Genomic DNA, 24,372 nt, shown 5'->3' on the forward strand with positions numbered 1-24,372 from the left:
CTCTGTGTTCAGTGAGGGCTGTGTCTGTTTGTTCAGTGAGGGCTGTGTCTCTGTGTTCAGTGAGGGCTGTGTCTCTGTGTTCAGTGAGGGCTGTGTCTCTGTGTTCTGTGTGTTCAGTGAGGGCTGTGTCTCTGTGTTCAGTGAGGGCTGTGTCTCTGTGTTCAGTGAGGGCTGTGTCTGTTTGTTCAGTGAGGGCTGTGTCTCTTTGTTCAGTGAGGGCTGTGTCTCTGTGTTCAGTGAGGGCTGTGTCTCTGTGTTCAGTGAGGGCTGTGTCTGTTTGTTCAGTAAGGGCTGTGTCTCTGTGTTCAGTGAGGGCTGTGTCTGTTTGTTCAGTGAGGGCTATGTCTCTGTGCAGTAAGGGCTGTGTCTCTGTGTTCAGTGAGGGCTGTGGCGTGCCTATGTTACTCACGCTTGTGGTTGTTTTTCCGGTGGAAGGGCAGCGTGTGCCGCTCCGAGTCTTCCTCCCCCTCCTCGTCTGCCAGGTGGGTGTGGGTGTAGTGGTAGCTCAGCCCCGGGCGGTTCTTATAGCGCTTCCCACAGACTGCACAACAACACAACAAAACACACAAAGGGTTAAACCAACACAGCCACAGACCCTCCTCTGGGAACCTGTGGGCCTTTCCTACTCAAGAGCTTAAAAGCAATTTGAAATGACCTGTTTGACATCCAGTGGAATAATACTTCTCATAATGTTTAATACTATGTCTATGACTAACAAAGGACTGTACTGCTGATCAAGGGTAGGAAAAGGGTTTCCTAAAGAAGTGGGGGCTGTGTCTGTTTGTTCAGTGAGGGCTGTGTCTGTTTGTTCAGTGGGACGTGGCTGTGTCTTGGTTTACATCGGCTTTCTTTTGTTTGTTTTGTGAGGGCTGTGTCTCTGTGTTCAGTGAGGGCTGTGTCTGTTTGTTTAGTGAGGGCTGTGTCTGTTTGCAGTAAGGGCTGTGTCTCTGTGTTCAGTGTGGGCTGTGTCTCTGTCTGCCAGGTGGGTGTGGGTGTAGTGGTAGCTCAGCCCCGGGCGGTTTCTCTGTGCAGTGAGGGCTGTGTCTCTGTGTTCAGTGAGGGCTGTGGCGTGCCTATGTTACTCACGCTTGTGGTTGTTTTTCCGGTGGAAGGGCAGCGTGTGCCGCTCCGAGTCTTCCTCCCCCTCCTCGTCTGCCAGGTGGGTGTGGGTGTAGTGGTAGCTCAGCCCCGGGCGGTTCTTATAGCGCTTCCCACAGACTGCACAACAACACAACAAAACACACAAAGGGTTAAACCAACACAGCCACAGACCCTCCTCTGGGAACCTGTGGGCCTTTCCTACTCAAGAGCTTAAAAGCAATTTGAAATGACCTGTTTGACATCCAGTGGAATAATACTTCTCATAATGTTTAATACTATGTCTATGACTACGAGAGCTTTTTTTCTTTAACCTGTCAATTCCGCTCACTGGAGTGTCGTTTAGTAACACCAGTGGTACATGATGCCAATTCCATGTTCGTACGTGCTCACTAATACAGTCGGGAGCGCGATAGGTCTATGCCTAAGGAAAGACTGTTCTGCCCACCAGGAGGGTAGGAAGACAAAGACACTTACTTAATACTAACAGAACACAAGCAAGCTGCTCCAAACACCCACCCCCAGGTTATAATTGATTATTGGTGAAAAGCATTTGGCATACCCCAAGCATGTTTGGCGGAGACAATAACCAATGGTTTAAAACCTGGAGTTGGTAATGATGCTACTTCCTTTTGTGGTTTTCACGAGTTGCCCCCAATATTTCATAAATGACCACATCATTGATAAAGCACTTACAGCGGATTTTAAGATTGTACCACCACAGATAGGCTAAGTGTTCCTGAGGTGCGAGGTATCTGCAATCACTTTGTCAAGAACAGGAGTGGGCACACTTTAGATGTAAAGAGTATTACAACATTATGATACCCACGAGTAGACTAACAAAGGACTGTACTGCTGATCAAGGGTAGGAAAAGGGTTTCCTAAAGAAGCCAAGCAAGCTAGAAAAAAACCCCAACCCCCAGGCGGAATTAATTATTCACCAACTGGACGTGGTTATCGGTCCAGTTGGTTTACATCGGCTTTCTTTTGGTTGTTTTGTTTTGTTTGAAATCTTGTTTGAACTGTTTATTTTCTTTTTGGATTAGTCTCGCCAACACAGCTGTCATTTCAGTATAAGAGTGAGCCTCTTATACAGCTGGCATTTCAGTATAAGAGCGAGCCATTGAATGCCTTGTGAACTTTGATATAAACTTGCATTATTTTGGAAACCACTGTCTGTTTCCTCTGTGTACATCCACCTGCTCACAATTTTTATATATATATATATAATATTATATATATATTATATATATATTATATCTGCTATATAATATATATTAAACAGGACTAGTTCTGTAACGACTGACTGTGTGAGATATTCCGGTCGTTGATTCGCAAACAGATGGTTCCACGTCTCGGACATTAAACAGCAGCACTTGGAGGTGCATTCAAGAAGCATCAAGATCCTCCATGAACACACCTAGCGTCGTCTGCTGCTTCTTCCACAAAGTGCTACTGATATCATTGCTTCATTTCTATTAATAACCAGTGGCTTCATTACTGTGTCTAAAAATAATAGCTAAGCTGTAAAGGCGTGTCTTTATGATTATTGGAAACTTGATAAATTCTGCTTAGATCCTTGTTGTGTGCACTCCTTCACATAAATAATTGAGTTTCCTTACAACACTGTTAATATAACTGTCTTATAAATTCTAATAAGGTGATTGTGAAAGGGACTCACATTCTCTATATTTTCCTATATTTAGTTTCTTACGTGTTTACTATACTGACAGTGTGTTTTATGATAATGGTTCACCGTCAACTCGTCCCAAACTAGCTCAACCTCAGCACTGTCGGACGCAAGTGAAGTCACAGGCAAATCCTCAGATTACAGAGAAATCACAGGCAAATCCTCTCAGATTACAGAGAAATCACAGGCAAATCCTCTCGGATTACAGAGAAATAGCAGGCAAATCCTCTCAGATTACAGAGAAATCACAGGCAAATCCTCTCGGATTACAGAGAAATAGCAGGCAAATCCTCTCAGATTACAGAGAAATCACAGGCAAATCCTTTCTGATTACAGAGAAATCACAGGCAAATCATCTCGGATTACAGAGAAATCACAGGCATATCCTCAGATTCCAGTGAAATCACAGGCAAATCCTCTCAGATTCCAGTGAAATTACAGGCAAATCCTCTCAGATTCCAGTGAAATTACAGGCATATTCTCAGATTACAGTGAAATCACAAACATATCCTTGGATTACAGTGAAATCACAGGCGAATCCTTTCAGACTACAGTGAAATCACAGCCAAATCCTCTCGGATTTCAGTGAAATCACAGGTAAATCTGGTCACACTGACGAATAATCACAATCAGAATCATAACTTCACTAACCTTTACAAAGGCAGAAAGCAAATTAAAAAGGAAACAACGGTATATGTGTTGAGTTGCACAACAGAACGGCTGATAATAAACTTCCAAGAACGTACCATTTCCAAGCCATGTAGGTGAATTTTCACTTTCTCCTCTCCACCGCTCTACTGAAACATAGGTATAGACCCCCCACCCCTCCACCCCACTCCACACATGCACCCCTGCCTGCAGTCCGGCCCCCACAGGTAGAGGGGTACTCACTGTCACAGACGTAAGGCTTGTCTCTGTCCTCCAGGGAGGCTGGCTCCTGCCTCTTCCTCATGCCTCCAATTCCACAGGCCTGCATGCAACAAGGAGAGGTTAGCATTCAGAGGTCTGAATACACCATTCTGTATTCAGAGAAAGCCATTGTGAAAGTCTGAATTGATTTGTTTTACATGATACCAATATATTAATTGTAGTTAGCAAAATAATTTCATAACATGTTGCCCGCCATGCAATTTCATTCACACCTGGGTGTTAAATGTGTAGTTTTGAAAGAAGCACCTGCTACAGCAAACATGTACTTCCAATGTTTGGAACTAAGAAGGCTCTCTAACTGCACATTGGAGATCTGCGCAGTGAAAGGATGTGCTGTTATTGTGCTAGCCGCAGTCACTGTGATGTTACTGTATTAAACAAAGCCCTGTATGTGAAGTCTGGTTGGTCACAGGCCTTACCCTGCCTTTGGTCTTGTTCTTGCGCTTGGGGACGTCATCCTCGAGCTCCTCCATTTCCAGCTCATGAGGAAAGTCGCCCACCAGCAACTTCTGTAAGGAGACAGCAGGGTTCCTGTAACACGTGATGCTGTAGCGTGTCATTGGGGTACCCCAGGAATATTCATGCACATCGAGTTCGTTATATACAGCCATCCTCAAGAGTTAAAGAAACAGGGAATTCCGTGACCTTCTGTGGCATGTTCTTTTACCATGTCTGCATTCTGTATTTAGATACAGATTCATTTTAATAAATGATCGTCTTTGATGCTCAGAGGAGGAGGAGTCGTAATAACAGGCTTGACGTCACAGTGAGGCACCCCGCTAAATTCCTGCACTGGCTTTCCAGTTGACTGCAGTGCTGATAAAGCTAACTGTGCCTCAGTGGTCCCACTGATCATCAATGGTTTACACAGCTGGTACCAGTTCACTTTCCTATTCATCCCAGTCAAAATCGAAATGTACCCGTGTTGCTGTTTCTCAGGGGTTTCATGTTTTAGTTAGACGCTTATGACTTGTGTGGGATGATTTATGGTTTGAAAGGTACTTGCAGGTAAAGTCAAAGTGTAGGTTGCCTGAGCAATTTGAAACAATTCTCTTGCACAAGGAAAGTGCAGCTGCTAGTGGTTCTTATAAGCAACCCTTCTCACCACCAAAACAACTTGCTACAGGGTTTTCATATTAAAGCTGCAATCAGAAACCAATTACCTGCCTATTTCCAATGGGAAATAACCAACGCTGTAATAGAATACGCATTGAGGAAACCAGTATTGTTATTACAAGCGGAGTGTCAGAAAAGGTGCCATCCATCGATAACTGTTTGATGAAGCTCACAAAATACAAATTCAATTAATGGAATAATTGTTGATTCTTACTAAAGGGGAAAAGGCATGACCCTGTAATGTCCTGTAATATGGATTAGCAGACAGAATTAAACAGTCTGGAGCTTGTATTTCACAATTCAATATTTGGCCCTGTGTGCTTGCCTTCTATGCCTCCTTTCCAGCTTTTACTATTTACACAATACTTCAGTTGGAAGGCTGAGCTTGGAGAAGCACAGACCCTCCAATAGGATCTGATTGCACGGACACAGAGACAACAGCGCCTTGTACTGACGGCTTCATCAGCCCAAAAAGAAAGGCTTAACATTAGAACAACCAAGGTGGTCATTTTGACCGTTCTTGGAATTTAAATTTAAATTGCTGTGTGTGTTTCAGATAAGGGGCTGTGCTTTCCTGACTTTTCCTAAATATATGTACTAATTACCCTGACAAAGAAAGAATAGCTGCAAAAATTTGCAAGATAAAATACTGTCATACCTAGTCAGATCAGGAGCAGTCAAATTGACTGATACATATAAAACATAGTACAACAATTAAATGTTGCAGTATTGTTTGCATTTATCAGTCGGAACTTGCAGCCATGTATTGAAGTTTGATTATATCAGTCTGCATTCCTCTAGTGAGCGGTCTGTTGAAATTTCTATTGTTTCGATGAGCCTCCTGTGAGCCCATCAATCAGCCTGACGGCTCACGGTGCTGGGCTGTCTGTCTGCAGTCTGGTTATTACACAAGTCTCTTGTTTTTCTAAGAAATTCATTGTTACCCCAATACACACTGAAAATGGATCACGGAAGACGCAGGACAGCAAAGCAGTGTTTGGAATTAACGGCAAATTTTACCAAACAAAAATTCTGATGCAGCAGAGACGGACGATGACGAATCTGGCGCTGAAGCAGACTGGGTTAGCAGCAGTGGCACCAAGATGATCCCTGGTCAATGACCTTTGACGAATTAGAAGCTTTCATGCACAAGTATATGCTCATGGAGCATTTGGTGCCAGAAGCCTGGGTTACTGTTGATAGCTGTGCCAAATGCGTAAAGATCTGTGATTTGTGCCAGCACTTAGACTTTGTAAACGATTGTAAATGAAGCCCATTCTGTTTAAATGTTTATTTATTCACCTCATTTCAGATATAGTGTGTCTGTGTATAAATGCATAGGTTTGGTTGTCTATATGCATTTTGTTAGGCTATGTATACCCATTTATTAAAAAAATCATTGATACCTATTTTCATCGTTTCAGTTGTACAGTTTTAATGATATACCTGTATATACACATATTTATTTTCAAATATTTGGTTATTTCATTTTTTACTGTTTTTTTGAGGTTGTGCATTATGTAATACGTATTACAATGTTTCAGTTGTGTCGATGCTTTATACAACGCTCCTGAATAAAACTACCACTTATATTCAATTGCTTGTCCTTTCATTATAGTATTTGTGTTGTTTTTAATATGCCAATCAAATTGATCGCTAATGGTTGTTCTAGGGATGCCTATAAACAGCTCTAGTGTTAAAAAGCCTGACTTTTCATTCAGTTTCAGTCAAGCACAGAGCTCATTATAAAGCAGTATTTTCACATTTCACAAACACTTCCCCCTACTGTAACAATGCAGTGTACTTAGAAACGAATATTGCTTTCAAATGGAGCAGCAGCCAAACTACTTAACTTACAATTAAAAACAGGGCAATCACTGCATCATTAACATGGCTGGTTATTGTTTCTCAGCTGGGGATATAATCTAATGGATGAGAGGGAGGATAACACTCGTCCACTTATCAGAAGTAAGACTGGCCAGGATGTGACTAAGATGCATCCAGACTGACTCAATGTGTGCAGAAGCCAGCAGGCCTCTCTCATTCATACAGGTTGGTCTTGACGCTGGTTGGCTGCATTTCCAAAATTTGTGAGACTTTTTCTCATCAATTGCTCCTACTGCATTGGCCGTGCCTTTGAATTTGGTGCCGAAAGGACAGGAGAGCTTTTGTAACTTTGTTTGGAGGCATCATACCTGGGTTTGGGATCTTGTGCAATTGTTTTGCTTAAATCTGACAAATAAATAAAACTCTGGTGTGTGAATCCACTGAAAAATGTTATGCAGCCTGAAATCCCAGCCTTCCCGTCTCTTTGAAAAAGACCCTTCATGGTTTATTTTTTTATTTAATTTCATTTTTTGCGCTAATAATCACAAAATTGTCGCACTTTATAATTGTGCCACTTCACAGTGTTCATATGAATCTGTGAGGAATGCATCACAGGTGAACATTACTGAGCAGTACTGACCAGGTCTGCTCTGTTCAGCTCCACATATCTGATCAGAACCCAGGCCTAGCTCTGTAGCAGCCATCCTCCCAGCTCTAATCTCTGCAGCCAGTCCCATCTCTAACACTATCTGTAGTAGCGAGCCTATCTCTAACTGCAGTAGCCAGCCCCATCTCTAACACTGTCTGCAGTAGCCAGTCCATCTCTAACACTATCTGCAGTAGCCAGTCCCATCTCTAACACTGTCTGCAGTAGCCAGTCCCATCTCTAACACTGTCTGCAGTAGCCAGTCCCATCTCTAACACTGTCTGCAGTAGCCAGTCCCATCTCTAACATTACCTGCAGTAGCCAGTCCCATCTCTAACACTACCTGCAGTAGCCAGTCCCATCTCTAACATTGCCTGCAGTAGCCAGTCCCATCTCTAACACTGTCTGCAGTAGCCAGTCCCATCTCTAACACTGTCTGCAGTTCATCAGATCACATGATTCATACTGGAAGCACAGATGGATGGAAAACTCAATTATACAGCTATGGCCAAATATTCTAGCACTGTCTGCAATTCATCAGATCACATGACATACTGGAATAATAATAATAATAATAATAATAATAATAATAATAATAATAATAATAATAATAATAAAATAATAATAATAAAACATGTGAACATCATTTAGATCTTTCATTGACATCATGTAATCAAAGAAACTACAAAATTATATTGCAAAAGTCTACCGGAAGCCATAAAACCAGTACAGTATTTCAAGTTAGATTTTTAAACGTCACATTTTTCCATTTTTGTCAGTTTTTCATTAAGTATATGGAAAACTACAAAGCGGTGTGCAATTCGATATGTTACATTATTCAGTAACATTATTCAGCAGCTTTCATTCGACTTTATGAAGGAAAAGTAGCTCATTCTATAGGGTGATGCAAAACTTTTGGTCATAGCTGTAGGCAGTAAAAGAGGTTTGCACCAAAACACAGGCAGTAAAATCTGCTGAAACGTGTAGAAATGTACAGAAACTCAAATTAGTTTATTTCTTTCATGACATTTAGTGTGAATTAGCCATGATCTTAGCAGAGAGAATCACAGAATACAGCTGTGTACCGAATGAAGCCAACCTTTTGAAATACTTTCATCATTGAAAAGTCACGTGACCCGATACAGCACCCATCTTAGGTCACACAGTTAGGTGTGCCATTAGAATCCATAACACTGAAAAAAATAGTGAAAGTGTTTCTTAGCAGTTTTTTTTTTATCAGTGGAGCATTTACAAACTCCCCTCAAATACAAAAACAAATCTGTATTCATAATGTACACTACACTGACCCATAAATTGGTTTCATTATCAATTATTATATATCACTAAACTGTACATAGTACAGCATGATATTATTATTATTATTATTATTATTATTATTATTATTATTATTATTATTATTATTATTATTATTATTATTAAATTACTATTAATCATAAAATAACAAAGAGTAACGTATGAAAACATTTCTGTTCACATTGAAACATCCTTTTTATCTGACAAAGTAGCCTTTTCAAAATGTGCATTTTAATTAAGGCAATGCATTACAAATCATGAAGCCATTTTCAGTGCAGCAACCTGACAAACATGCAAAAACATTCTCAGTGAATCTGTGCAGATGACCCTGCCTCTCAGAAAGTGTCGGTATCCTTTCCTCACGGTCCACTCTTACCATAAGAGACCGAGTCAACTGTACTTGCTACCTTACATTACAGCAGCCCATATTCAAAGCAGCGGGGAATAAAACAGGATTAAAAAGTGTTTACAAGAAACACATTGCTGCACCTTCACTCTATCCTGTGTCGTCCATATTTTTTTTCAACATATTCCCGATTGTTTCAATATTTTTTTTATTCACATATCATAGGTAAATAAACTACAGTAGTAGTTTTTTTTTTTTCAACTTTTACTCAAAAACATTTGTCAAGGAGAACAACGTTTTCTTCTCAAAAATACACATCGCAGTGTATCCAGTTCATACTCCCTCTTGTAAGAATGTTTTTGTTTTTTTTTCTCCTGGCGAACTCTCCCTAATAAATATTGAGAAATGTATTGCCCAGTTGATTTATGACCAATTCATTAATCTCAAAAGAGTCGTCTATTTGTCTAACAATTAAATGCTGCGATACGGAGAACAAGGGACACAGCAAATGCAATGTGTTGTAAAGTTTGCAGGGCGTTCTGTAACGCTTGTAGTGTGTTTATAAAATTGTATTTTAAAATGTTATTTACCTAAAAGACTGTTTACTAATTTGTTTTGGCAAATTAAGAACGCAGTTCGATCTGCCTGTGAAAATTCAGAAAAAAAGCAGGGTATGTTTTAATGGATCTGCTAGTGAAAAAAAAAGAAACAGCACATTTTGTCATTTCCATCCAGAGTTTTCAAAATTAGGCCCATTATTTTTCAAAAGGCCTAAAAACTGTAATGTCTTTACCTCGCAAAACAAATAATTTTTATCATGGCCTCACTATTGTCTTTTTTTGTGTTAATTACTATCACTGTGATGGCTTTTCAGCAACAGGGGGAACTCAATAGGCAGATAATTCACTGTGGTTCATTTTCAAACAGTGAATTACTAGATTATATGTTGCCATGGAAACAGAACGCCATATTCTTATAATATATCCTTGTAATCTTAATGTACATATGTAGGTATGTGCAAAATAAATAAATTATATATATATATATATATATATATATATATATATATATATATATATATATATATATATATATATATATATTATATTGTGTATATATATATATATATATATATATATATATATATATATATATATATATATATATTTATATATTATAAATAGGGTATATGTATATTTAGGTGTTACGTAACAAAAAAATGGTGTCTGCTGTTTTTTTTTTTTTAGCAGTGTAAATATAGCTGCTGTCCCTGTAATATATTCCTATAATATCTGTGTGTCCACAAGACGCGCCCTGGCCGGCAACTTTATTTAAAATAAACCAATAATAAGCCATCATCACTCTCGTTACAGCAAGCATGGCACAACAGAGAAGAATCCATTCAAAATACAGATGCAGACATTCAAAGAAACCATCACGAGAAAACAGAAACCATGCGGTTCAGACGAGCAACAGAAGGCTGTAAGGAGACGTTTTTAAAAAGAACAAGAAAATAAAAATACAAGGAAAATAAAACCTCTTGCTTATCAGTGGGAGAAACAAGAGAACTTCACAAGACACCAGAAAGAGACGTTGACACCTTTCCAATGTAACCACTAAAAAGAAAAAACGGGGAAGACTTTGAAAGATGTCTGTATTTCGAATGGATTATTTCTTCTTGGTTGTACCTGTGCTTGTTGTAGCGTTAATGGTGGTGGTTTGCTTTTAAAAGTTACTCACTTTTGTACGCTTTAAAAAACATAGAAAAAGAATATATCAAATAACATGTCTTGAGACCCGCATTATTGTGTGATAATAATATTTACTGGCCCATCCATTACTTCTATTTTTACAAAAAGGTAAAAACTCCTGTTAAAGTTATAAAACACATCCAGGGCAGCTCCAGTTAATCTACACATTGGTGGTAAAGCTTTAAAATCAGCCCCGTTGTTATGTCCACTTAAAGCAAATTTCTTCCCCCTCAACCCTGCTTCTCCCTGTGTTTCTGCAACAACAGCAGGAGGTAACAAATAGCATAAGCAGGCTTATTATTTCTCAGGTAGGTGAACTGAAAAGGGGGTTGCCTTTTTACTAAAATGCTTTTTTAAAAAAAAATCATTTTGAAGATCAATGTGGGATTTAGTATTACATTTACACCGATATGCATCTCTACGAGTGTTCGAGCTAACCTTTTAAGAATTGTCTTGATTATGTATTGTATTGAAAAATTACTATAGATAACGATGCTATCTGCAATTTTCGTGTGAGGCTAAAAAAGGATCAGCGCTTCTGTTACAGAGATGTTTTGTTCCGCTCTCTTCCTGGAAAGAATCGATGTGTCTATAAAGAGATCCTGGCTGCTGTTCTGTACCATACAATTAAACTGTGCTTCAGGTAAATTACTTTAATTGTGGGAGAGAACAGTTTTGTGGCGTCATTAAAGACGCCAACAATTGAAAAGCAGAAGAAAGAAAAAGACAAAAAGAACAGCTAATTGGGGAGGACTCAATCTAAACATTTAAGGTTCTCGTCATTACTGTGATCAATTTTTGCTGATAACCTATAGCTCATCATCTCATTGGAACATAAGAACATTTATGAACGAGCAGAGGCCATGTGGTCCTTCCATGCTTGATTGGTTCCTGGTAGCTGATTAATCTTAAAACTTTGGGTCTTAAAGGATCCCAGTGATTGATTCAGCATCAACAACATGACTAGGCAGCCCATTCCATCCCCTCACCACTCTCTGTGTGAAGAAGAGTCTCCTTCAACAACATGACTAGGCAGCCCATTCCATCCCCTCACCACTCTCTGTGTGAAGAAGAGCTGCCTTCAACAACATGACTAGGCAGCCCATTCCATCTCCTCACCGCTCTCTGTGTGAAGAAGAGTCTCCTTCAATAACATGACTAGGCAGCCCATTCCATCCCCTCACCGCTCTCTGAAGTCTTCCCATCTATGTCCTCTGGTTTCTGTGCTGCACTTAGAGTATTGCCAAGGGTTAATATGGGCTCACACCGGAATTATTTATTTATACGGTCCCTTATATAAAAAAAAAAAAGTATTGGGTTAGGGGTTAGGGGTTACGGGTTAGGGTTAGGGGTTAGGCTTAGTGGTTAGGGTTAGGGGTTACTTGGTATGAGCCGCTGTTGCACCGATTTCATAATAAATAAACAGTTTGTACAGGCAAAACAAAACACTTTTGAAAAGCAAAATGGCATGGTGGCCAAAACAGACAGTGAAAAAACAAGTATCATGCTGGTTTAAAGCCAGCACGAGTAGCAATTGTTTACTTTTACAAATCTTACTGTCTCTCTCACGTTGTCCAGTCTGAACAACCACCTGATGAGCAGCTGATCCGCTCTTTTATACAGCTGTGCCTGGGCTCGATTGCTTGTTAATAACTCAGATCAAGCCCAGGCACATTCTGCGCATGATTTGGCAGGAAAGGTAATTAACTGCCAGTCTTTCCTGCCAACCTAAAACAACAGTGCGACCATAACATATGTTTAAATAATAATAGCACGACATGAATACAAAACAAACTTAATACGCACAGGGTTGGGGTGTAACCCGTCACAGGCAGTTTACTGTTTGAATATATTCCCGTGTATGCTTGTAAATTTGTATGTGGCCCAGAGCATTGTATTCAGGAGTGTGACAGCTGTTGAGACACTTCGGGAGGCTGTGTGCCTGTTTGGGAGTTCAGAGTGAAGTTTGTAATGCTTATTGTCCTGGTAATGGCTGTTTTTTGTATGACTTCCCATGCAAAAGGAGCATCAGTTATTTTCAGACTTCAGGAGAGCCTGGTGGGCTGAATGGCCTCTCCTGTTCATAAGTGGCCTTCTTGCCTAACCCCATTCACACATTACAGAATGCTGTAACAACAGAAGGACATTTCTGAACAGGAGGAGGCCATTCAGCCCATCAGTGCTTGTCCGGTTCCTAATCGTTGATTGATCTCAAACTTTGTCAAGTCAGTTCTTAAAGGATCCCAGTGATTCAGCATCTACAACATGATTAGTTAACCCATTTCATGTCCTCTCCATTCTCTGTGTGAAGAAGTGTCTCCATCTCAAACTAGTGTCCTGGTTTCTGTGCTAAGTTCATACTGGTAATGGTAAACTCTGTCAACTCTTTTGTCAGGACTTCAGTTAAGTCGCTACCCCCCCTTCCCCCCCCCCCCAAGCCTTTATTCTTCTTTGTGTAGGCTAAGTACATTCAGTTACCCTCAATCCTCACAGCTCATTCCATTAAGCCCTGGATTAGTCTGATTGCTCTTCGCTGGACTCTCTCACTCTATCCTTTTGGTATCACAGTGACCAGAATGGAGCCCAGTATTCTAACTGCAGCCTCATCAGTGTGTTATATAGACTCACCCTAGCCTCTATGGGAGGCTTGGTAAAGGTGTCTCAGTGTTTGCGATGTCCTCACCTGGCACTCGCTCATGCTCTCCTCCTCCTTGGTCTCCACCTTCTTGTCCAGGGTCTCGGCGCTGAGCAGGGACTCCAGCACAGGCCCCTCGGGCAGACTGCTCTCCTTCTTCAGAACTGCGTCGCAGTCTGCAAGCACAGGGCAGGAACACAGCTCAAAACAGCCAGCAATAACACAGCTTAAACACACAGCACAGCAACATACAACAATAACACAGCGTAAACACACAGCACAGCAACACACAGCAATAACACAGCTCCACACACACAGCAATAACACAGCTTAAACACACAGTACTTTTTCAGTACTCTTACTTTGAAATACCTGCTAAACAAAAGTAGTAAAATAACCCTGTAAAATAAGAACTCCATCACATGCAAGAATGTAAGTCTTCCCTACAGTAGACTGTTCCCTACGTCACTTATGCATTGGTTGCCTTCGCATGGTATCTTTTTGAAAGTCATTTATCAATCCTGCTTTGTGAATGAATAAACACTACATTAAACAAACAGCACAGTGAGCCCACCACCCTTCCATCTTTACAGCCTCGTCACAGACTGCAAGCGCAGGTCAATATACGGACCACTGAGAACAGAAACGGCCAAAGTAATGGACTACAAGCACAAAGGTCTGCAGAGGCACACAACCCCTCCAGATAGATCTGAATGGAAAAGGTGTGTTTGTGCTACAGGTGGTGTGTTATCCTACTAGAGAAAAGTTGCCAGGAGCAACAGCTTGGAAGAAATCAAAAATGTTTATGTAAAAATGTCTGAAATCAGATCTCGAGGTAACCCAGTTCTTTTTTGTTCCTGGCTAGATAAATTCCGTTCTCTCTGCCTGTCTTCGTAGCTCAGTCCTGTAAACCCTGGGGTTAGTCTGCTTCCTCTTCGCTGGACTCTTCAGGGCCGCAATGTCCGTTTTGTATTATCGCAATTGCTACTTTCAATTGTTCCTTTTGCAATTACTATTGGAAAATGCATTTGCAATCATTTTTTTTACAGTGTACAGTAATTGTAAAGCTGTAATTAAATGCCTTTGAAACCTGATTCACATCTCTGCAACCACTGGCTGAAAACTGACCACAGCTTCTCTGAATAGATGATTAGCCCAGTTTCAGAGGGGCACAGCTAGGTTTATTGAATGCAATAAAAAGAAAAGTGAACCACTTTAGGTCTACCTGCATGTATAGCTTTTCATGGGTATCACTCCCGTAGATTCAATCAAATAATACAGCGGTGCTTTGTGAGCAGTGTTATTTCCCTGTTTTATGGCGCTATTCAATTATACTTCCTGAACATTATGCCAGTGTCAAAACATTCTAGAAGCCCTTAAATAAATAAAGAAATTTGGCAGTGCACCAATAGCTAATTTGATTCAATGGGCTCTATTGTTAGTCAACAGTAAAGAACAGTTTCATTAACAGCATAAAAACAGACTTTGAAAACACATCCTTTAAAGCTTTGTGAATGTCTGCTAAAAAGCAGGGAAATATGAATTTCAGTATAAAATATTGTGAAAAGTAACCCCTTTATATAGCCTTAACAATGACATTATCAATGCAATACTCACAATTAAGGCTGTTAAAATAGATCTTTTGCAGGAACATTTCACTAATAACTGAGAAGAGACATTGAGGTGTTGAAAGTTAGTGTTAGTAAACCTTGGGTCATCTCACAAGGTGCATCAACCCTTCAAATCATCAATTAGAATTAGATATTTAAACTGTTAACAAATAAATGACTTTTTCAGTGGATACACAATTAGTTGCCTATAACGTTCCATTATATGGGAGGTTTGGAGAGGATTTTTAAGTTTCTTTCAGTATATAGAAAAAGAGGATTATAGCTGCCTAATTTCTTTGATTTGGTTCTTTGACATACTGACTCACCCCCCATAAAACATGCGTTAAAGATTTGTGAATGTCCAGCAGAGAAAGGGGTGAGATTCAGTACAGAGATAAATATGCAAAATATCATCTCCACAGCTGCAGTGTGAAGAATTCAGATTCAGTCCACTCCCTGTTCTTCTTATGCCCATGATAGCATCCTACAAAACAGGTGGCTATTTTTTTAAACAGAAGAATGGCAGTCCAACAGAATTTGTATTTGTAATATACGGTGCATGGTGGTAGTTCTCCTGCTCCGTGCCTGCCTGTGCACTAATGAAATCTCAGCCCAGCTCCGTGTCATGTCTCCAGGGAGGGACACTGTATTACTGATAGGGCTCTGGCCACAAGCAACACTAATGCATCCCACTAGCACTTCTGACACTGCCATGCCTGCTCATTAAGAGACAGAAAATGAACAGCACAGGGCTTGAAATGCTCTCTGAACTCTCACTGTACATTTGGACAAATAGATGCCTAATTTTGACAGTGATCCTAATAGTAGCTTAGACCTTGTCCCACCTGTGTCAGACGGCAGATTTAAAACTCGACCAAATTACAGACAATAATGTATTAGGCTGGCTGCTACTGAGGGCTGCATTCTCAACTGCCTTTACTACAATTACCATGAGTATAATTTTATAGAAACCTGCAGAAAAAATAAAATATTAATAAAAAAGACCGTTATTAAGGGGCTTAAAGCAGGATTAAGTTGTTTATATTAATTTTATCATTTGGAATTGGAGTTTTTTTCCTTTCTGTTAACAAAAAAGCCTCCCTGGAGCTGAGCCAGTGATAACATACTCCCCAGCCCTGCTCTGTATCACCTCCCTGGAGCTGAGCCAGTGATAACATACTCCCCAGCCTTGCTCTGTATCACCTCCCTGGAGCTGTGCCAGTGATAACACAGGCCCCAGCCCTGCTCTGTATCACCTCCCTGGAGCTGTGCCAGTGATAACACACTCCCCAGCCCTGCTCTGTATCACCTCCCTGGAGCTGAGCCAGTGATAACACACTCCCCAGCCCTGCTCTGTATCACCTCCCTGGAGCTGAGCCAGTGATAACATACTCCCCAGCCCTGCTCTGTATCACCTTCCTGAGGCTGAGCCAGTGATAACCCACTCCCCAGCCCTGGTCTGTAGCACTTGGGCTCGGCTGGTGATAACTGTGCTCTGTATCACGCCCTTGTCAGAGGGCTGGGTATCGGAACACCCCTCCCTCCCCACATCAGTATGTAAAAGACATAACCTTTTACAGTAGTCTATACACAAACAAATAGGTTGTACAAAGTAAACATATAATTTAAAAGTTATATAGGTATTACAAACACTGTGATTAACAATCTTATTATATAGTTCACTGTACATACTGTATTGTATATTACTGTACTGTATAAATGAGAAATGCGTTTCCAGATGACACTACAACTTCCAGACATCCCGAGTATGCCACTGCGTAAATAAACCTGCCAGAAACGTCAGTCTCAAGTGCTAACCCTTCCGGTCAGTCAGCACAAGCCCCAAGCCAGCTGTGAAGGTTCAGCCTCCAGTAGAGCAGCCTTCATGCTCACTAAATCACTGGCCTCTCTTTTCGAGACCTGCAACGGTGTCTAATTGTGCCAAAACTGGGACCAGCAAGCTGGTCACCTAAGATCGATTTGAACCCAAGTCTACCGAGGGAAAAGGCTAGAACATTAACTCACTGTGCCACCTGTCTTAACCAGTTTATACTGACCTACTTAATGAGCAAGGAGTGACAAATGAACTCCGTGAAGACTTCGAGAAAGACTTCTAGTTTTTGAATCAATTTATCTTGCAGTATTTCTAAATTTAGCACAACTGAGTGCTTGATAGTTATGGATGAGCGATGAACTTCACATAACACTTGAGCCAAAATAAAGCCTGTGTGGACGTTTTTACTTTGTTTTATTATTAACTAATGTTTTCTAGTAAAAAATAATTGATACTGTGATTCAAGCAATCCTCTGAAGAGTTTTAGAGGCATTCCCTTAACAGTTCATCTGTAATGAGTAAACACTCCATAGTTCTAAATTTAGAAAAAGCTTCCTGAAAGACACTGAAAAGGACTTCTAGTCGATATGTTTGCCATTCAACTTCCTAGATTTCTAAAACTTTTTAATTAAATGTGTGTGTGTGTGTTATGACACACTGTCGTTCTGACTCTGAGCTCTGCAGGTGAGCTGTAAGAAGCTGTAAGCTTGAGGCGTGCATGGTCCTCGGTTCTGACTCCCCGTGGCGCTGGTGCTGTGACTCGGACTGTCACAGTGAGGCCAATTCTCTGTGTCGCTGCCTCCCCAGACACGCTGGCTCTTACCTATTGTAAACTCACAAGGTCTCAGTCGGGGGTCCTCCAGAATGTTGAGCCGTCTCTTCTTGCGCCAACAGCGGGCAGGGTAGGTGTAGATCTGTCCCGGGGCTAACCCTATGAAAAACAAGAGGGCAGGGTTTTAAAAACAAAGACATAAACCCTCCGCCAACGTATTAGAACCCCCCATTGCTTCTGTAGTTTTGATTTATTGGGCAGATGAAATCAAACCACTGGAACTGAAAATCTTGGAAAATTGTCAGGCAAATTAGTCATTGTCTAATTTAATTCATTACTTTAATAGGCCACACATGAAATTCATTAAAATTGTAAGAGAAAAGCAATATGTAGCCACAAATGGTCAAATGCATGACTTTTTAGAAATTGTCTAAGATGCCTATTTAAAGCTACATTTTCACATAGTGTCTATTATTGCTTAATAAAAAAGGGGGGTGGGGGAAAGAAAACTCCTGTGCTGGTTTCTCTGCACTGGCTTCCAGTGCAATTCAGAGTTGATTATAAGATCCTGCTTTTGACTTATAGAACACTTCATGGTCTGGCACCTGATTCTCTATTCTGTATGTACCGAGACATGCTTTAAAGTTCTGCTCTTCTGTCCCTCCTAAAGACTAAGATACAAAGGAGGGCTTTCAGTTACAAAGCTTCCTGTTTCTGGAGTAAACTACCATCTGACATTAGAGATGCAGTCACATTTTTTAATCAAGATTAAAAACTTTTTTACCATTTTATAAAAACCTGTACATGTGTTCTTTCTCTATTTCTCTACTAACATTTAAGTTATTTATTGGTTCGTTGATTTATTTTGCTAGAACTTTTTCATGTTCATGTTTTTTAACTGTTTTAATTAATGTTATTGTAACTTCTGTTTTAATTGACTTGTAAAGCGCTTTGACATACTGCAGTATGAAAGGCGCTATATAAATTAACAGACATACTTGCTTTTAGCACGGATTGCTGACTGAAACTGAAATTCTCACACCCAGAGTTAAAGGATATAAATGAGGTGTTCTAATAAATTTGCACACTACTGTATTTGACTATTTTTCGCTCAAGCAGTTGAGCAGTCCTTCTGCCTTGGCACTATGACCCTAGCCTTAGAGACTGAAAGACTCCCACAGACGCTAAGAGAGCTTTTACAAGTAGACCTGGAATAGTTTGCAAGCATGGCAAATAATGGGTTAAGCAGAAACAACAACAGAGAGTAGGACATCTCTTAAATATCTATTTAAGTGGCTCTAATTGTGTAATGGTGCATTGTTGGTATTAATCAACTGTGTGTCTCCTGTAGCTTCATGACACACTGCTCTCTATGAATCAGGCTTTATGAGCCTGACTAATCAAAGCCAGAAGGGCTGAGGCTCACACAGGTTTGGATGTAGGCAGCACAGCTTGCACTGAGCGTGTGTGCAGCAGCTGCAGTGGTACCTGGCCCCCGGTGGGTCTTCTCCATCCAGATGTAGCAGTTGTTCTGAGCCACGCCGGTCTGGGAGTCCAGGAAGGGCAGTCTCATGCTGCGCTCAGCACACAGGCGGGCGTTGTAGCTGCGGCAGTGCTCGATGGCCTCGCGGTAAAACTCCTCCCCCAGGCTGGAATACAAACACTGGTATACAACCGCTAACCCTCACACACAGACTGCTAACCCTCACACACACTGGGGTAAACACAACCGCTAACCCTCACACTCACTGGGGTAAATACAACCGCTAACCCTCACACACACTGGGGTAAACACAACCGCTAACCCTCACACACACTGGGGTAAACACATTACACTGGATGTGGATATCATTTCTAGCCCAGTGCGTCATATAGCAAATAACATTTGTAAAGTCAATACAGGTTAGAATGACTGGCACAAGTCAGGTGAAGAAATATTCCTAGCTGCTTCAGTCCTTTTAAACTCATAACTTCCAGTCGTGCATTCCATAACTTTAGAAAAGTACAGTTCGATGACAAAGTCTTTTTCATTGTCTTCATGCTGTGAGAACTGTTCATGCGTTTTAGGTCTGTGTCAGTCTGTCAATTGAACAGCTGCATGACTCTGTATTGCTGTGGTCATGGAAGTCATCGCTTCAGATGTTTCAATAACCAATGTTGTGTCATGACCTACGACCCTTAATGCCTGGAAGGGTCTAGTTGAAAGTTGTGAGCACCTTACTGGATGACAGAAGATCACACATTGTCTCTCACACGTGTGTCTTCACTTTTTGCGTTTGGAAAGAGATTTAATTGAGCACATAATTGCAAAAATATCCCTCTGACCACCTACGTCAGAGAGACTTGACCGGCAAGCTTCAACTACCCTGAACACTCAGGAATACTGGCTCTGCTCGTCCAGCACGGGAGTCAGCTGTCTTACTGAGAGGAACATTGATATCAGCAATAACAGAGTGCTGTATATGAGCACAAGCACTGTACACTCGTCCTTCTGTATAAGCACTACAGCTGACCTATATATGCAGATCTCTCAAGGGGTAGGAACACTTGGAAAACATTTAAACTCAACACTTTTAACATCCCTGCTCAGTCACTGGTAAGGCTGTATCACCAATTCCCCGATTTCTGTGAAATGTAGTTCCCCATGAAAATTCACACTTCTGAAAGGATAGTGTAAATACACATATTTTGCATCACTTAAAGATAAATACAGCTTATGTGTACCTTATTGACGCTGACCTTGTTACACTGCATTTCGGAGCCTTGTAGAGGTACATGATTGAACACACGCTGCATAGAGCTGCATATTTTTTTAAAAAATGTCTTCAACAAAAAAGACAACAGCTACATCAAAGATGGGAAATATTTCTGCTGAAGATCGCTCTCAGTCCAGCACAAGAAGAGGACATTTCACGTGTCTGGTGATATTTTTACATTGATTTAAGTTTTTATTTTGTTTGATAAATCACTGATGGTGAAAATAAAATGTCTTCAAAAGGTTTACATAAAAAAAAAAAAAAAAAAAAAAAAAAATACTAATATTCTATTATTTAGCATTGAATGTTTTTCAGGAAAGCATCTCAGTATTTAAGATAATTTGTTGTATAATACCTCTTGAGAAAATAACACATTTAAAATGTAACTCCATTTTTCCTGCTGTAATAAATATTATGTTCAATTGTGAAATATCTTAAACTACCAATTTTTAAACCGTGAAATGCAGTGAAATAAACTTTTTTTTTTTTTACAGTGAAAAAAACACAGCCCTAATCTTTGTTGAAACAATGCATTGAAACAATGCATTTAATAATTGAAACAATGCATTTTGCCTACCAAGGTTCAAGACAGTATATTTCTTACTGAAATAAACTAAAGAAAATCCTGTTTTAATGATTTTAGATCGGCAGCCAATGAGATCAATTAAAATCCTGTTATTATTATTATAATTAATTCAGTTAATTATTGCTCCCTACGAGTTTTCCCTACAGCTGAAAACAGATTTCAATTTCACACAGAAAGCGGACACCAGTAAAACGACTTACCTGTTTTTCATCACCGTCCCACTGGACTGTCTGTAAGGAAACAGACAAAAATATACAGTGTAAGAAGCTTATATTGCTCTTCAACAACCCAGCTCTTCCAACAGCCTCACAGTCCCGACTAACAATCTGGGACCACTTCAAGGTAGTCCAAGATTAGTGCTAATCAGGACCTCTGAAAGTCCTGTGAAAAGAATGCAGGTTAAAAGCAACACCAATAGTTTTATAGAAGGTTGCTTTTTTTTGCAAGGCTTTGCAGTGTTACTGATTGAGAGTGAGACTGAGACTACTGGTCTGGACTACAGTACGAGAGGGGCTGTAAGCAAATGCAGCTCCAGAGGAGTGTATCTCAAAAACAGAGAGTCTGGATGGGAACTGAGTCAATAAGCTGCTGTGTTCTCCATCGTGAATGGGGAGTTACTCAGGTATGAATGTGAGTTCTCCTGCACATGTAAGATGTTTCTATTTTTTATTTATAGTGTCCAAATAACCATTTCCTCACTTTTTTTCACCCATTTAAAATGCCCAATAGGGATATCACCCCACCATTGTAACCCAGGTACCCAGCCGCAGGAGAATTAAAGATCAATTGATGTCCTCTGTTGCCTTTATCTAGTTATTGCCTCTTTCACCAGGCGACCCTACCCCGGAGGTCAGAGTTCAGCCTGGCTAGTCTGCCTGGTCGCTCTGGAGCATGAGACAATCTAAACCCAGATGATTTTGGACAATGCCAGTCAGCCTCCCTGCACACCCTAATTCGGCACCACTGGGATTCAAACTAGCAAGCTCCATGCTACTGCTCTGGACAAGAGTTGTAATTTTAAAAAAAAACAACTTCCGGTATATGAACATAATTTTGATCTTTTATTTAACAGAGTTAAAATGAAATCGCAAAAGTCTACCAGAAGCCATAATAGTACCGGTAGTAAAATGCTAGATTTCGAAATGTCGTGTTTTTCTTTTTTTTTTTTTTTTTTTTTGTTAAGTATATGGAAAACTACAAAGTGATATGTAATGCAATACGTTAACATAACAGTAGGTTTCATTCGACTTTATGAAGCAAAATTGGTTAATTCTACAGGCTGATGCAAAACTTTTGGCCGTAGCTGTAATGTAGCCCAGAAATTATTCTTTATACAGTAAAAGTCTTTGTACAGTACAATGGGCATTTGTATTGAACTGTAGTTTCTACCTAGCACTGTGCAATGCTGCCTAAGCTGAAGTGGACTTCTTTAACTCAAAGGTTAAAACCCATAGGTTACTGACACAACACTAAACCTGCATACTGATGCATGTTCAATGTCAGTCCCAGTGCCAGAAAATGAAATATGGCAACAAGAATTAGCTTTTACTGAAAAAACCCTAAAACTTGAGTAGAGGAACATTACCTATTTTCATGTTTCTAAAATAACACGAAAAGATAATTATAGATATATTAAGATCCCTTGAATAGTCAGACGGCTAACTTTGATAGATAATAATAATAATAATAATAATAATAATAATAATAATACATTAATATTTAATGGAAAAGGATCACACAATAAATGTCTATGCACTAGGAGTTATAAATTGGATGGTTCCCAAGATATGCATTCCTAAAAATGGATCCAATTTTGGAATACCACTGCACCTGTGAGATGGCTTGATTTAAAAGAGGAGACCATTACTTTTCATAGTAAGATATTTATTAACAGAGGCCTGCTCTACCCAATTCTATTTCAAGGCTGGTGAGATCATAAGATTGGCAGCCAGTGTTTGTCATTGCAAAGTCACAGCAAAAGTCTAAAAATATGCTGAACGTCTCAGATTTCTTTTAGTATTAACTATGTTAAATAGTTCCCCAACCAAAGGATTAAAAGCTGATACATTCTTAGTAAATTTGTGTGATATAAGAGCATAAGAAATTCCATCTTGCTCGTTTGGTTGTCGGTAACTTATTGATCCCAGAATCTCATCAAGCAGCTTCTTGAAGGATCCCAGGGTGTTATGATTAAGGCTGTATGTTTTTCATGGTTATCACAGATTTCACAATTTCTGTGACATTTACCCATTACTGTATAATACAGTATAATACACTGCATTCAGGAACCTGGCAGCTAGTTCAGTTTGCTTCCAGTTAATGATTGAACACACACTGCATAGAGCTGCGCGATTTCTTTAAAATGTCTTCAACCAAAAAGACACCAGCTGCATCAAAGATCAGAAACATTCCTGTTAAAGATCGCTCTGTCCAGCACAAGAAAGGGGCATTTCATGGATCTGGTGTTATTTTTACATTGATTTATGTTTTTATTTTGTTTGATAATTATGGTGAAAATAGAATGCCTTTAAAAGATGGACATAAAAAACTAAATATTCTACAATTTAGCATTTACTGTTTTTCACGTAAGCATTTAAATATTTAGAACTGTTTATCATGTGACCTTTTTTTCCGCTTTAATAAATATTATGTTTAGTCATGAAATATCTTGAAATACCTATTGTTTGACTGTAAGCCATTCTTTAACATGAAAAAATATACAGCCCGAGTCATGACCTATATTCTGATATCCTCAAGAGCAGATGCACTGGAATATCTATACCAATTCATTCCAATTGAACGAGTGTAATTGAATAAAGCCAATATGAAACATAGCCGGACTGATGCCTCTATACCTTGATTGCTGGAGTGATGCACTCTGTGCCACGCAGATACAGAGGCTCCTCATAATCATGCATTAATCACACAGAAGATATTTGTATGAGAGCGAGTTTAACAGATCGAGACAAATCCAATACTAGAGGCTAAGAGTCAATAATAAACGTTTCGTGGATAAAAAATTAAGGGAGTTATTTTGACCTAAAAAGTACATTTGTATAGACAGTATAGTTACATTTCCTGGGATGTGCTGTTTACCCAAATGACTTTGACGACCATAGTCGCAACAGGAAATTCTACAAAATAATAACAGTTAAAATATGCAACCCACGCAGCAATTTGTGTGTGTGTGTGTCTATATATCTATATATATAGAATTTGCAGGTAGTTGTGGCACATTTATCTTCCCAGCTTCAAGGACTTTCACAGTTTACCCTTGAGGAAAGATAAACAGAACCTAAATTCCAGTGATGGAGACTTTCAATTTGTAACAATATGGCGTACGGATCTTGAGAATATCAAAGCTATAAATTCTGCCAAGCTTTTAAAGTATTAAGCGCATGATGTATTAATATGCTTCGTTTAAAAGCTCCAGCATCCTCCAGCAGCCCAAGGTTTTAGTC

The 24,372-nt window shown here is 39.8% G+C and overlaps 1 protein-coding gene across 1 annotated transcript in view; it reads right to left on the bottom strand.

The window, feature by feature from the left end:
* Nucleotides 1–1,078: 1,078 nt before the first annotated feature.
* Nucleotides 1,079–24,372, bottom strand: part of dpf1 (D4, zinc and double PHD fingers family 1) — a 31,167-nt gene continuing 7,873 nt past the window's right edge. The window contains exons 2-8 of the mRNA XM_041236270.1: nucleotides 21,112–21,141; nucleotides 19,058–19,218; nucleotides 17,621–17,728; nucleotides 13,402–13,529; nucleotides 4,138–4,227; nucleotides 3,680–3,758; nucleotides 1,079–1,218 (exon numbers count right to left, since the gene is read on the bottom strand). Of these exons, the coding sequence (XP_041092204.1) occupies nucleotides 1,079–1,218; nucleotides 3,680–3,758; nucleotides 4,138–4,227; nucleotides 13,402–13,529; nucleotides 17,621–17,728; nucleotides 19,058–19,218; nucleotides 21,112–21,141 (736 nt within the window). The remainder of the gene's footprint in view (nucleotides 1,219–3,679; nucleotides 3,759–4,137; nucleotides 4,228–13,401; nucleotides 13,530–17,620; nucleotides 17,729–19,057; nucleotides 19,219–21,111; nucleotides 21,142–24,372) is intronic.

This window comes from Polyodon spathula, chromosome 40 (genome assembly GCF_017654505.1).
Source record: "Polyodon spathula isolate WHYD16114869_AA chromosome 40, ASM1765450v1, whole genome shotgun sequence".
Classification (NCBI taxonomy): domain Eukaryota; kingdom Metazoa; phylum Chordata; class Actinopteri; order Acipenseriformes; family Polyodontidae; genus Polyodon; species Polyodon spathula.